Source organism: Melanerpes formicivorus, unplaced genomic scaffold (genome assembly GCF_026170545.1).
Source record: "Melanerpes formicivorus ecotype bairdi unplaced genomic scaffold, bMelFor1.0.p_v2 SCAF_37, whole genome shotgun sequence".
NCBI lineage: Eukaryota > Metazoa > Chordata > Aves > Piciformes > Picidae > Melanerpes > Melanerpes formicivorus.
The window spans coordinates 2017520-2032672 of record NW_027142389.1 but is presented as its reverse complement, the minus strand read 5'-3'; the positions used below and the strand labels follow the sequence as shown (position 1 = coordinate 2032672).

At 49.0% G+C, this 15153-nt stretch overlaps 1 protein-coding gene across 1 annotated transcript in view; it reads right to left on the bottom strand.

Moving 5' to 3' along the window:
• Positions 1-14802, bottom strand: part of MSN (moesin) — a 59151-nt gene extending 44349 nt beyond the window's left edge. The window contains exon 1 of the mRNA XM_068157582.1: positions 14677-14802. Within this exon, the coding sequence (XP_068013683.1) occupies positions 14677-14688 (12 nt within the window). The 5' untranslated portion in view covers positions 14689-14802. The remainder of the gene's footprint in view (positions 1-14676) is intronic.
• Between the last annotated feature and the right edge of the window lie 351 nt (positions 14803-15153).

Genomic DNA, 15153 nt, shown 5'->3' with positions numbered 1-15153 from the left:
GAGCTGCAGCAGGCTGCCAGCACGCTCAGGGTGTGGTCCAACCACCCCAGCAAACCATCCCAAACCGCCTTCACCCTCCCGCTGCCTTATTTGGCTTCACAGCACCGCTCCGAGACTACACCACGGGCTGGGACCAAAGAATGAATCAGGCAGAGGACAACTCATCTGCTACTGGGTTCCCCCCCCCCCCCCCCACCCCTTCCCCCCAGCAGAACCATTTCACTGGTCCCAAGCTTGCTCCATTCACACAGAGGCATTGCTGCTGGCACAGATCAGAGGAGGAGGAGGGAAGGGTGAACTGGCTTTTGGGTACAGCTGGACAAGGAGTATCTCTAAGGTTGGAAGAGACCTCAAAGATCATCGAGTCCAACCTGTCACCACAGACCTCATGACTAGACCATGGCACCAAGTGCCACATCCAATCCCCTCTTGAACACCTTCAGGGATGGGGACTCCACCACCTCCCTGGGCAGCACATTCCAATGACGAATGACTCTCTCCATGAAGAACTTCCTCCTCACCTCCAGCCTAAACTTCCCCTGGCACAGCTTGAGACTGTGTCCCCTTGTTCTGGTGCTGGCTGCTAGAGAGAAGAGACCAACCCCTTCCTGGCTACAACCTCCCTTCAGGTAGTTGTAGAGAGCAATGAGGTCACCCCTGAGCCTCCTCTTCCCCAGGCTGGACAAGATGGGCCAAGGCTATTGGAGCACTTCTTATTCCTCACTCCCAGGCACTCCCACTTGATCCTTTTGTGACAGTTTTAGGCTGTGCTTTGCTACACAACCCTTTGCTGAGATTTGTCCTTCATCAAGCCACACATGCCAGTAAGCCAGCTTTCTGCTGAGCCAGCAGAGCACAGCTGATGTACTATTGAGAGCACAGCAGGATCACGCCGATGGGAGGAAAACTTTATGGGGGCAGCAACGCACCAAAGCTCTCAGGCATGCAACCAAGCTGATCTAGTTCACTAAAGGCTGCTATTAAATGGACACACTCAAGCTCACACTCCTGAAATGCAAATAGCCCAATGCCTGATGAACTTCAGTTATCACTTGAGACCTAGATGCATGCCCAAAGACATTCCTAAACACCCAGGAATCTCAGGGGCCAAGTAAGGTCTGTTAACGTGCCTTTCAAATGGAGGTCCATCACATACCACCCTTAAAGTGCAACAAAAGACCCAGGGCTAACTTAGAAAGTGATCCACCTTTGAAGCTGGCCTTGTGTTGAGCATGGGGCTGGAAGAGAGGACTCCTGGAGCTCTGTCTCACTTAAGCACTTCTAGAATTCTACAAGACCAGAGATGCTGCTGGGAGCTACCCTGCATTAGCTTAAAACATTTCTGATGCTCATGGCATCATACCTCTTGTATCAAGCTGGCTGCAGCCATTTCATTTCACATGAGCAGTTTTAATATTTAGATCCTTTAAACCTCCCTCTAAGAGCAGAGGTGTTATGACTACCTTTATGCATCCAAGCCAAACTATTAGTGCCCCTCCTGAAGCTGAAGGTCAAAACTCAGAAGCACAACCCAGTTGTAAGAAGAGAAATAGATGCTGAGTGCATCTCCTGGGTAAGTCAGCATGGATGCAAATGTAACTTAGGAAAGCAAACAGCAAAGCTTACTAAACTAACCAGAGGCAAGCAGTCTGCAAAGCAGCCTTCTGCAAGGACCATTCATCAGTCAGTCAGAGCTTGGCTCTTATTCATCTTCACTTTGTAGGGCTGCTTTTAAGGTTTTCACTACCCTCCATCTCCCCCACGTGCTAAGGAAGATCAGCAGAGGAGTTCCAGGCATTAACTCAACTAATCAAAGCCTGGGGACTCCCTTCAGTGTTCCTGCATGCAGATCTCTCACCCCCAACTGTACATCTCCAGAACACTAGAAGCAGTAGGAGTAGCTAACTACACTTAGTCAGCCTTGTTGTGAAAACAGATAGATCCACCTTCATGCAGCCAACAGCCAGACCAATGAAATCATCTGGTGTACAGGACTGAATGAATCCCCTCATAGATCCAAATCCCTTCAAAGACTGCCAAATCAAAGCTGTCACTACAGCAGTGTCAAAGCATTTCACTGGAGAGTCTTCTATCATAGAATCAGTAAGGTTGGAAGAGACCTCAAAGATCATCAAGTCCAACCTGTCACCCAACACCTCATGTCCACTAAACCATGGCACCAAGTGCCATGTCCAGTCCCCTCTTGAACACCTCCAGGGATGGTGACTCCACCTCGCTGGGCAGCACATTCCAATGGCCAACAACTCTCTCTGGGAAGAACTTTCTCCTCACCTCTCTACACCAAACTTTTCTGAGACCAAAGCATTTGCACATAGTCAATGGCACAAAGATAAGGAAGAACTTGAAAGGACAGAGCAATGGAGCACATGGTCCTTAAGATAGAAAGGAAGAGTCATGCAAAATGCACCTGTGGGGGGTTGAAAATGCCCTCCCTCCCAACATTACTCCAAACTGAGGGAGTCACCATCCCTGGAGGTGTTCAAGAGGGGATTGGACATGGCACTTGGTGCCATGGTCTAGTCATGAGGTCTGTGGTGACAGGTTGGACTTGATGATCTTTGAGGTCCCTTCCAACCTTAGTGATACTGTGATAGAGACACTTTCAAAGCTTAGCCATGAAGACATGGCTGGTCACCTCCAACTAAGCTACATTTGGTGTTTGGCAGCAGCAGAAACTTTGCACTGAGGTGAAGCAAGTACAGAGCAAGCAACAAGGCCTATCCTAGAATGCACTGAGTGGGAAGGGACCTTCAAAGGTCATCTAACCCAATCCCCTGCATTAAGCAGGGATGTCTCTAATTGGGTCAGGCTGTTCAGAGTCCCATCAAACCCAACCATGCCTCCAGGAATGTATTAGCTTTGTCAGAAGTGAAGTAGCCAAGGAGAAGCAGGAGAGCATTCAGTCAGATTTCTACTGGAGTACTTTGTTAGAACACTGAGACAGCATCATAGCTCCCCTGGATAATGCTGAAGCAAGTACTGACCAGGACATCTCATCTTCAGCAGAGAGCTCTGATCCTTCAGCAATTTGGAAGTTACTTAGCCCTCCTATTCTCTCTGTCTATTGAGAGTGAGATTCAAGACACACCACAGTGCTGCCTTCTCACAGCTGAAGATGGTGACACACATCCTCACTTGCAAAAGACCTCTGCTCTAGGCCCTTTGGGATTCAAACTGAGCATAATGAAAGTTGCATTGCAGCTTGCAGTCAACCTTCAACTTGTGATGCTACCATCTCAACCACAGAGGAAGGCAAAGCAAAAACCCACCCAACAGACAGCTTTAGAGGTTTTGAGCTTTGACTCACTGCTGCATGTAGAGTTGTCACCACAGCACCCTAGGCATGCATTTTACCCATCAGTGCAGAAGACATTGCTGAGCATAGATTTCATGTAGCCCTGCACCACTTGCAGCAGCAAGTCATTAAAAAGGAGAAGGAAATTGAGTCTTCAGGAACTTACTGCTAGAGCTTACTGCTTCCCAGTTTGTCGTGGCTGGGTCAGAGGATCATTGGTTTGAGGTGCAGTTGGGTGGTTTAAGCAAAGAAATATATTAGGTCAGCAGGTAGCAACCACTTCTGGATTTTCTGAACACCAAGTTCAGGTAACAGAGGCTCCTAGCTTGGTTTTTAGAGCAAGAGACTAACATTAGAGCAGCAAAGCATGTCACCTCAGCAATCCTGGAAAGAGTAAGTTACAGCCCAGCTCCCACAAGATGGGCAGCACAATGGAGCTGCAAGCTGAAGGATTAAGGCACATTTCTTATCCAGGTGTTTTCTGGGGTTAGCAATAAAGTGTTTTATGGTACTGAGGAAGAACTCTCTCAAAGCCTACCACCATGGACTGCAAGCTGTCAGGTATTTTCATGGATTCATAGAATGGTTTGGGTTGGAAGGGATCCCCTAAGGTCATCCAGTCCAACCCCCCTGCAGTCAGCAGGGACATCCTCCACTAGAGCAGGTCACTCAGAGCCTTGTCCAGCCTGACCTTGAGTAGCTCCAGGGCTGGGGCCTGGACAACTTGTCCCTGTGTTTCACCACCTTCATGGTGCAGAGCTTATTCCTAATATCCAATCTCCTCTCTGATTTCAAGCCATTGTCCCTCACCCTATCACTGAAGGCCTTTGCAAACAGTCCCTCTGCAGCCTTCTTGTAGCCCCCTTCAGGTACTGGCAGGCTGCTATTAGGCCTCCCCAGAACCTTCCCTTCTCCAGGCTGAACAACCCCAGCTCCCTCAGCCTGTCCTCACAGCAGAGGTGCTCCAGATCCCTGACCATTTTTGTGGCACTTCCCTGGACCCACTCTATGAGGTCCACATCCTTCCTGTGTTGAGGGCTCCAGACCAGCCTTTTCCAAGCCCATTACGTGAGCTCCCAGTAACCTCACAGTTTGAGGCAGCCCACAAGATGAGCAGTTGTGTGTACCTACAACAGCTGCTGGCTCTCTGGCAGACTGTGGCTGTGGCCTAAGACAATCATTTTACTGCTGTCTGCTTCCTGCACTTCACCAGCACCGTGAAATTACCCTGTCAGGTGCTGCTTGGTGAAGATAGAGATGTTGCAACCAAAACCCAGTTGCCCCCAACTGGATTCTAAGCACAGAGCACCAAACACAGCCAACCACTGGATTTGATACATCTCAGCTACAGTTCCCATTAGCTACCCAATAAAACTAATTAAGGGAATCAATCCACTTTTTCAAAGGTGGTTTGAACTTTCCTTAGTGCATCACTACATAGCAGCAAATGAAATGCCCAAACTTTGGCACAGCAATTATTGATGCTTAAGCTTTTGAGCTCATCTCAGACAGCAGAGAGTTAGCTGAGCATCTGGTATGTAACACACAGCAGTTCCCAGTGGTCAACTGGATCAGCACCACCTCTGTGCATGCTGTGTAGTGTCTCCACTAATGAATGGTGACAAAAACCTAGTGGAACATATGAATTTAAGGAGTACTATCATAAAGGGGAAATGAAATAAAGGGGAAATAAAGGGGAAATAAAGGGGAAATAAAGGGGAAATAAAGGGGAAATAAAGGGGAAATAAAGGGGAAATAAAGGGGAAATAAAGGGGAAATAAAGGGGAAATAAAGGGGAAATAAAGGGGAAATAAAGGGGAAATAAAGGGGAAATAAAGGGGAAATAAAGGGGAAATAAAGGGGAAATAAAGGGGAAATAAAGGGGAAATAAAGGGGAAATAAAGGGGAAATAAAGGGGAAATAAAGGGGAAATAAAGGGGAAATAAAGGGGAAATAAAGGGGAAATAAAGGGGAAATAAAGGGGAAATAAAGGGGAAATAAAGGGGAAATAAAGGGGAAATAAAGGGGAAATAAAGGGGAAATAAAGGGGAAATAAAGGGGAAATAAAGGGGAAATAAAGGGGAAATAAAGGGGAAATAAAGGGGAAATAAAGGGGAAATAAAGGGGAAATAAAGGGGAAATAAAGGGGAAATAAAGGGGGTTGCAAGAGACCTTTGAGATAGAGTCCAACCTATCATCCAACACTATCTAATCAACTAAACCATGGCACCAAGCACCCCATCCAGTCTCTACAAACACTCTCACCAAATCAAACTGTGTACATATTTGCACACATGGTTATTGCTCAGACTGAGTATTCCTCTGGCTCAGCTGCACCATGAGCTCCAAGAGAGGCAAGTTTCTTTCAACCCCTCCAGCTCCCCAGGACATTTTGCTTTCTTGACATATCATCTGTCAGATATTAACCAGATTAACCAGGTAAGTGGAGCAATATTGAAAGGCATTTAAAGGACAATGCAATCATCAGGCAAAGCCAATGTGATTTCACAAAGGGAAAGTCCCAACTAATTTGACATCCTTCTCTGATAAGGTCATTCACCTAATGGATGAAGGGAAGGTGGAGGATGTAGTTTTTCTGGCTCATTTGATGCTGTCCCTCTCAGCATCCTTCGGGGCCCACTGTTCAATTGTGAGGTGAGCAGGTTTGTGATGCACTAGGGGAAGAACCTGCTGGATGGCAGGGCTCAAAGGGCTGCAGTGGATGGTGCTACATCTGGCTGGCAACTGATCACTGAATTTGAGTCCTCAGAGTTCAGTCTTGGGCCAGTTTTGTTCAACATTTTTATCAATGATCTGGATGTACCACTAGCAAGTTCACCAAACTGGGAGGTGCTTTTGACTTTGAGAGACATAAGGCCTTGCAGAAGCACCTAGACAGATTGGTGCAGTGGGCAAACATCAACAGCATGAAATTTAACCAGCATGCATGACAGATTGAGCACCTGGGACAGAATGACAGGACAAAATCCTCCCAAAATGAAAAGCTCTTACCCATTCCTAAGACAAGAAAATAACCACTTTATCTCCTTTAGAATAGAATTAACCAGGTTGGAAAAGACCTTGAGATTATTAAGTCCAACCTATCACACAACATTAATCAACTAAACCATGGCACCAAGCACCCCATCCAGTCTCTTCCTAAACACCTCCAGGGATGGTGACTCCACCACCTCCCTGGGCAGCACATTCCAATGGCCAATCTCTCTTGCTGGGAAGAATTTCTTCCTAACATCCAGCCTAAACCTCCCCTGGCACAGCTTGAGACTGTGTCCTCTTGTTCTGGTGCTGGTTGCCTGGGAGAAGAGACCAACCCCCACCTGGCTACAACCTCCCTTCAGGGGGTTGTAGAGAGCAAGAAGGTGTCCCCTGAGCCTCCTCCAGGCTAAGCAACCCCAGCTCCCTCAGCCTCTCCTCACAGGGCTGTGCTCCAAACCCCTCCCCAGCTTTGTTGCCCTTCTCTGGACACCTTCCAGCACCTCAACATCTTTCCTAACCTGAGGGGCCCAGAACTGGACACAGGACTCAAGGTGTGACCTAACCAGTGCTGAGCACAGGGGCAGAGTGACCTCCCTGCTCCTGCTGGCCACACTGTTCCTGATCCAGGCCAGGATGCCACTGGCCTCCTTGGCCATCTGGGCACTGCTGGCTCATGCTCAGCCTACTATCAACCATTGCCCCCAGGTCCCTTTCTGCCAGGCCACTCTTCACTCTGACCCCAGCCTGCAGCACTGCCTGGGGTGGTTGTGGCCAAAATGAAACCAAGCACTGAATTAATGCCAAAGAGTCAGGTTCAGTAGGGCTTAAAAGTTATAGCAAGGAAAGATTCATGCCAGAATCCCATGCTTCATTAGATAAAAATCAAATCAATTCACTAAGTGGTGTGACTAAGGGATTGATCAGACTCTGATGGCAGACTCTTCCTGTACTTAGTCACTTGCCTACCGTAACTAGGTAGGTATCCCAGTCCAGAGAGAACATGGCTGTGAGTCATAAGGGCTTACTAAGAAGAGGAGGAATCAGTAACACACAGAATGGCTGATGGCTTCAGGAAGTCAGTTTTGCTTTAGAAATAAAATAGCTGGAGAACACTGGAAGGCATACAATCAATCACAGAACAGCAGCTCACCGATATGCTGCACACAAGGTTCTCTGACGTGGACTTAACCCCCACCAAACAAAACCAAACCACATAAAAGTGAGGGTTTACAGTGTTTATACCCCAACACAGAGAAGTCTGTTCTCCTGAGAGCCTTCCTCTATGGAACAGCAAAGCTGGAAGTCTTTGGAAAAGTATTGATCAGCCTGGACCATGCCTCCCACACCATTCTTATTCATCACTTCAATAGAATAGAATCAGTAAGGTTGGAAAAGACCTCAAAGATCATCAAGTCCAACCTGTCACCCAACACCTCATGACTACTAAACCATGGCACCAAGTGCCACATCTAATCCCCTCCAGGGGTGGTGACTCCACCACCTCCCTGGGCAGCACATTAAGTTACCCTCTTCCTGATCTCTTCTGAGATTTCATTTTTCTCTACACAGAATGACTGCTGGCAGAGAAAGGAGTCTGCCTCTTCCTCCTCCTAGTTCATCAACTCTTCCTTGCCTAATTGCATGTTTCTCTACAGAGCAAGTCAGATTTAGAGCTCTTTCATTCATCCCTCCTTTAGCTTCACCCCCATACCTTTGCAGCTACTCATCAACTAGCCAGAGGGAGAGAACCCTAGCATGGCCAAACACTTTTATTCCTTAGCCTGAGAACCAAACATCATTCCTTCAGCCAAAGGCTGCATTTTTAACAGGTTCCTCAGAACATCTACAGATTTAGAGATGCTGAAACAACTAGGGAAGAAGCATCATACAGGGATCCTACCATTAAAAACTTCTTCAAAGAGTGTTGAGCTTGTATTAAGTGGGAGGAAACAAACTGCTATAAAAAGGCCAGGAATTTCTGACTGCCTCAGTCCTCCACTGGTGAAGATCTACATTCCTACAAGTGAAGATATCCTCTCATAGCTGCCCAGGAAGGAAGCAGCAGCAGCTCACCTACCTACGTGTGCAGAGTTGCTGCAGCCACAATTGCCTCTTACCAACATAAGGCCCAAAGCTCTGCAACTTCAGGTTCTACCCTTCAAACAGCTGCAGCTGATCCTGTGGCTTTGTAACCACCAAGCCTGCAAGTGACTGTTCTCTTCCTCCATCCCCACCAAGGACTTGCCCTTCAGTCTTTTAAACTGTTCCAGTAAGAACCAGGGCTAGCTGCTGGAGTCAGGAGGGTGAGGTTTGTGCCCACAACTTCCCAAACACTTGAGTGCTCCACCTAGAAACAGCCACAGAAGTTTTACAGAGAGGTCTGCCCAACAGGGTAACCTTCCATGGATCTAGCTCGAGTCTTCAGCCTACTTTAGACGTTTCAGATGGGATAAAAGCAAATTCCTTTGATGCAGTATTATTGGCTGCACTATGCAAATTCCTGCTGTTCCCAAACACCCTGAGGGAAAGACAAGCAATTAACTGGCTGCTTACTAGTGCTCTTAATTTACATCAGTTAATTGCCCTGGATTATTCCTGGGCAGAGAGGGATTTCCTCTCTTCCAATACTGTTTCTGCATCAGCAGAGACTCCTCGCAGGGTGATGTTGATCTCTAGTGTAATCATTTAGCAGACAAACAGGACCCAGGGAGGGGAAGTGGGGGGACCCGAGGAGTTACTGTAGAGATCTTGGAACTCCTTTTCAAGCAGACCCCATTGTAGCCCTCAGAACAGCGATTAAGCACAGATAACAGCTTTATTGTGCAAATTCAGGGAGGCCCTCTCGCCGCACAGAAGGGAGGGAAGAAAAGGGGAAAAAAAAGTCAGCCAAATAAGGTTGTTTGAGCTGCAGCAAGGCAGGAAAGGGTCCAGGAGATGACGTAGCTAGAGGAAGCTTTTAGTCAGTTTCCTTTAGAACCTGGAGCAGGGCCAGAGCTACCTCTTCCACAGGAGTTTCTCTGCAAAGTGTCAGCGATCAGCAAGGACAAGCAGAGCCCAGCAACTCAGGGAGGGTCCTGCACCCCTTACATGCTCAGCTTTGCAAGCAGCAAAGACAAAAGATGTTTGAATAGCTCAGTTTCAGTTCATCGGCTGCCTCTGATGAGGCTACCTAGGGACTTCAGGGAGCTCTGTGCAGGAGGACTTCAGACACTAGGCAGAAAACTACTGAAACAAGTTTTCTCCAGGGGCAGTGATGCCATTTCCTGTCAAAGAAAAAAAGAAAGGAAAGAAAAAAAACCCCACCAAAAAAAGAGTCCATATTAAGAGATCTGATGAACTATCCTCACGAGAACAGGAAGAGTTGTAATTAGCCTTCAGGGGTGATTAATGAGACAAGACAGTCACCCTAAGGAAAGTGCTGCAACTCCTTGCAGGGCCAAAAAAGGTACTGCCTGGAAATGCTAAGGGGACAGGATATTTGCAGGAAGTGAGTGATGATCAAGCCCTGATTTCAGACATTCTTTTCCCCCTAAGATTCCCAGAGCAGAAGCAGCTGCTGTGAAGTCCACAGCTTTCCTCGGACTCCTTTTAGTGTGTGAACCTTACTAAACTGCTTCTTGCTCCTCTGCCTCAAGCAACAAACCAAGAGGTCAAAAAAAAGGAAAGAAAGGACTCAACCAACACATTTGATCTTCTAGAATCTTGGGTATAAGCACTTAGTCCTAACACTGCCTCAGGTCAGGCTCTCAGCACAGCTCTTGCTCACTACAGGCTGAAGCCACGGCGTTTCCTGCACAACACTGCCAGTGTATGGCAATGTCTGCCATAAGAAAGGGAAGCAAGATTGCACCAGTAAGTAACAAGAAAAATTAACACTAGTTTGACAACTCCCTGATGAACTTCAACATAGAAGGCCCAGAAGTATCAAACAGACGCTTTTGCTCACTATCAAGCTAAACTGCTTCATCTGCACAGGAGGTAAAACCTTGCTACTCCTGCAGGATATAGGAACCAAGCTGATGAATACCATGTCAAGGCCTTACCTGGTGTGTAAAATCCCATGGTAGATATAAAGCTAGAGATAATTCATTGCCTACCAGTCCAGTAGTTGCCCTGGTTCTCACTGTATACTCAGCATGTTCTGCCTACTGTTGCTCAAGTACAAACTCATCTGAAATTCACCAGCAGGGGCAACACTGACTTCTTTGAAAAGCAAGGCCTTTGGGAACTCTCAAACACACCTTTTTAAAGCAACCCCATGTATCTGCTAGTGTCAGAAAGGCACAACAGACTGGTTTTGCCTAATAAGCTAGCACCCACAGCCCACCAAAGCCTGCCTAACTCCGTTCAGCACTGCCACACTTCCCAATGAATGAGGGAGGGAGAGCCAAAGATGTAACATCAAAGGGTTGGTCCTCAGGTAAGATGGAAGATAGCAGGAATGCTTCTAGTGTTCCTTCACAGCACAACAGGATTGAAACCCAGGGTATCTTAAGTCACCATTCATTGCAAGTCATGCTTTCCATCATTGCTTGCCCTCAACTTTAAAGGCCTGTAGTGAGAGGGGGAAAGAAAAAGGACCACCCAAACAAGTGTAGCACTCTGCTACCAGCTGTCATCTTGTGGCAGGATTTGGTAGCAAGTAGCTACAAATCAAGAAACAAATTATCCAGAGAATACCTCTGGTATCTACCACAGACCGTTCTTCTAACCAGACCCACGCAGTTCCAAAGAACAAAGGGAGATAATGCTTCAAGGACCTTGGGAGACCATGAACTGAAGCTACTGTCAGGATCCCTGGATGCCCTAATCACTACTGCTCCCAGTTTCAGAAAGCATTAAGGGAAAAGGCAATGGCAGGAAAGCCTTAAAAACTACAAAATCTACAACAGCATGGAGCTGAGACTTGCAAACCTTACTAATCTTTTGTGCTGAAGACTTCATGCTTGTCCAAGCTGATTTTCTCTGCAGTTAACTTTGCCCTAGATACCTGGAGACTTATGTTCTGAACGTCGAGAGGAACACTCAGTGCTGCTAACACAATAAGAGGAGCCCAAACTTTATTACAACTCAGCTTGGAGATTTCTGTATTTGCAAGATTAGCTCTGATTGAATCCATTTCTCTACAACGAGTAAAGGCTGTTTCCTGAAACAGAACTGCTCAGCTCCTAGTGATAGGACAGCTGAATGCCCATCCCATGCGTAACACGTGCTTGGCCTTCAAGTCTAGCAGCCTATCCATTAACATAGCCACAAAGTAAGTGCATTAATAGGGGAAATAGTTAATGGGTCCTGAGACTTTATTTTTAGCTTCTGTATCAGTCCATTAAACAAACAGTACAAGAAAAGGTCACTTTCCCTCCCACTCCTCCAACTAAGATGGGTTTTCTGTAGTACTATGGTTCAAGTTGAAGAACTATGGGGCTTGGACTAGCCATCAAACCTGACAGCTCACTCACTCCTCTCAGGTTCTGCAACTGAGTGTGACTTCCAGTTCTGCCCAGTCTGAAATGACTCAGAGGGAGACCAGAGCCCTAGCCAGCAGGCATGAGACCAGAGCCTACTCATGGCCAAAGACCAGACTTCTCACAAGTAGGGGAGAGACACTTCAGAGCTTGACAATGACTTGCAAGAGGCATTTTAGCACTCAACTACTTCCACCCTACTGCAATAAAAAGGGGGGTGGGGGGGACACACACAACTATATGCTCTCTCTGGTGTGTGCTTTAACTGTTTACATCTTGCACACTTTCCAGAACAAAAGAATTTATAAACCAGAGCTGGTTGCTTAACTCTAAGATCACTGTACACAAAACAGTGAAGCTTTCCTTTGGAGACATACATCAGGACCAGCAGACCCACCCACAACGGGACTTCCTATGTACCCTACCAGGCCTTCAGCAACCAAAACCCCCCCAGTTGTGCAGACATGACACTTCACAACAGCAAGTCATGTGCCACTAGTTCAAAGGTCACCAAAGTTAATCTATTAATAGGGCACCAAGTCACAGTGCCACTAGTAGCAAATCTGAGGTGAAGACACAGCAATCTCTAGCTAGATGTGTTAACATTTACCCTAGCTTCCCAAGGAGCAGGGACTCGGAACTCAACAGGTTCTGCTGCTCACACCATGCAGCAGCATGTTCTGTGAGCCTGGTGAGATGAATGATAAGAGCTACCAAACACTTTAGACACAAATGCTTTTCCTGCCCAGCCAGAACTGTTCCCTGGAACATTTCCTCCATCTGTCTTCTTCACAATGGATTTATTTTTGCGATGAAGCCCACGTATAGCTCCATCTAACTGCTCAAGTTTCACCCATAGTTGACCTTGATGGAGGAAAGTCACTTGCATTTTACTGTTTGGGTAATTAAGTAGCTATTAACAAATCTTAAGCTAGCACACTAGTAGTCACATTTCCTTCACATGAAGAACTGATTACACAGTTCTGCCAGCATATCCTGTTCCTGCAAACCACAGCTCGAGAAATAATGGTTAAAATATTATTTCAGTTGGGTCTGCAACTAGGGCAGATGAGGCAGGAAACCGAGGGCTGATACAGCAGGAGGCCTGCAGCCCTCTACCTCAGCAGGCACAAACATCCGAACCACTCTCTGCGGGCTCTGCGGTGTGCAACACAGTCTCACAGCAAAGCAGTTGCACAGAGAATTATCTCCTCCAAAAGCAGAACTGCTCTGTCAGAAGCAGAAAGCAGCAAGACTGAGAACGCGAATCCAGCCTAGGGTGTGTCCGCAGACACAGAGGCTGCAACGGGCACCTGGTAGCAAAGGGCAGCATCAGGTTTGGATTCAGCCTCTGGGTGGGAACCCTGCCCACCTGCTTCAGGACCCTCTCTGCAACACACGGTCAGGATTTCTTGGCTGATACACACTAGCAAAGCCCCTCAGTATCACAGTATCACTAAGGGTGGAAGAAACCTCAAAGATCATCGAGTCCTCCTCACAACTGCAGACTTGGGCTAAAAGGTTTCCACTGCATTTTACACAGAAGTCCCCCAGCTCGGGCTACTTCTGTTAAACTTGACCAAACTGCTGCCTGTAGTTTTTAGGAAGTACATCTTCATTAGTCATCGCTGATGTTTGAAGAAAGGCTTTTTCTAAAGCTTCACAAAACACTGGCCTCACCTTTAAGTGCCTTCACTTTGATTTCCTTTAAGATACTGATGCTTTAAAATAATAATCCAGCTATTGTCTGGGGGAGCTGGCATTTCGGACAGCAGGAAAAGCAGAATTCGGTCAGACAGGCATTTCATAGTTTAATTTTATTACTTTTAAAATAGCTATCTGGGGGGAAAAAATAATAAATCGGGGTGGATTCCATTTCAACTTCCACTTGCACAGGGGTGTGTTTTTGTTTAGGGCTGGGTTTTTTTTTTCCTTTCCTCTTCTTTATGTAAACCACAGGCTCTCCGCTTAAACATTAGATGTTCCTAGGCCGTTTCGGATCACTCCCAGTGAGGAAACATCCAGAGCCTTCCAGCCTGCTCCTTCCTGTTTTATCAATGAAGGGCTAGGACCGATTCTTTCACTCCAACCAGAAGTTAAATGGAAAAACCCCATGCTCCTCATTAGTCACCGAAATCCTGCTGCGAGGAGAGTCAAGTACAGACTTGACCAGACTTTCTGAAGTACTAAGATCTCTCCAGCCAAGAAATACTTCGAGTCAAGCTGGGACAAGGCTCCCTAACAACTCAAGCTGACTAATTACAACTTGTGAAAACCCCAACTTCTCTTCCTTACAGGGCACATGAGAGGCGGCCATAGGATTCATTAATTCCCCAGCAAGCTCCGAACGCTTCCCCCCAGCGCGTCCCGAGCCGGGCGGGCAGGGCGCAGGCTCCGCTCCGCCGGAGCTGTCGGGGCGGGGAAGCAGCCCCGCCAAGCCGTGGGACCAGCCGCCCCGAACGGGCACCGCGGCCCAGGCGGGGCCACGGCACAGCCCCCTCGGGCGGAGGGGCCGCTGCCGGGCAGGGAGCGGCCGGGGAGGGGAGCACAAGATGGAGGGGCGGGCAGCTCTGCCCCCCTGCCTCCCGCCCGCCGCGCTCCCCAGAACTACCTCCTTCCTACTCTCCCCTCGCCCTCCGGAGCAGCCGCCGGCGCCTCCCGGGCCCCACCGCCGGCCACGGCCGCTCTCCAGCGGGGCCCAGGCGAGAAGAGTCCCCCGGGCCGGCGGGCAGCCGGGGCGAGCAGCCGGGGCGCTGCCATCCTCCCCCAGCGCGAGGCCTGGGTGCCGCCACCGCCCTTCCCCAGCCCCACGCCCCCGTCCCGGGCGCCAACCCCGCCGGGCTGCCGCCGAAAGCCACCCCCGAAGCGGGGATCCCACTCCGCGCCGGCGGCACCCACCGTTTTCGGCATCTTCCCGGCGGGCTGGGCACGGCAGGTCACTGCTCCTGCGCCGGTGGGCTCTCTCGGCGGGCTCCGCGCTGCTTCTAACGGGACTCGGCGCCGCGCCTCTCCGTCCGCCCGCCCGCCCTGGCGCAAACCCCGCCCGACCCCGCCCCACGGCCCGGCTCGGCCCCGCTCCCCGCGCCTCCGTTCGGGGCTGGAGCTGCGGTGCCCCCGCCCCGGCCTCTGCGGAGGGCGCGGCGCGGAGCAGCCCGGCTCGGCTCGGCCATGCGGCGCCGCTACGGAGGCTCCGGCAGGCCTCGCCGTGGGGCGAAGCCGTCGTGGCCCCCGCGGGGGAGCGGTCCCTGCGCGGCGCCCTGGCAAAGAGTGGCCTTGGAGCGGCCGAGTCCCAGCAGGGCAAAAGCTGAGCGCTGTAGGTACTGAGAAAACCCCGAGGTGTGTTCGCGTATCAGGTGTCACTGGGAGTGCTGCGCC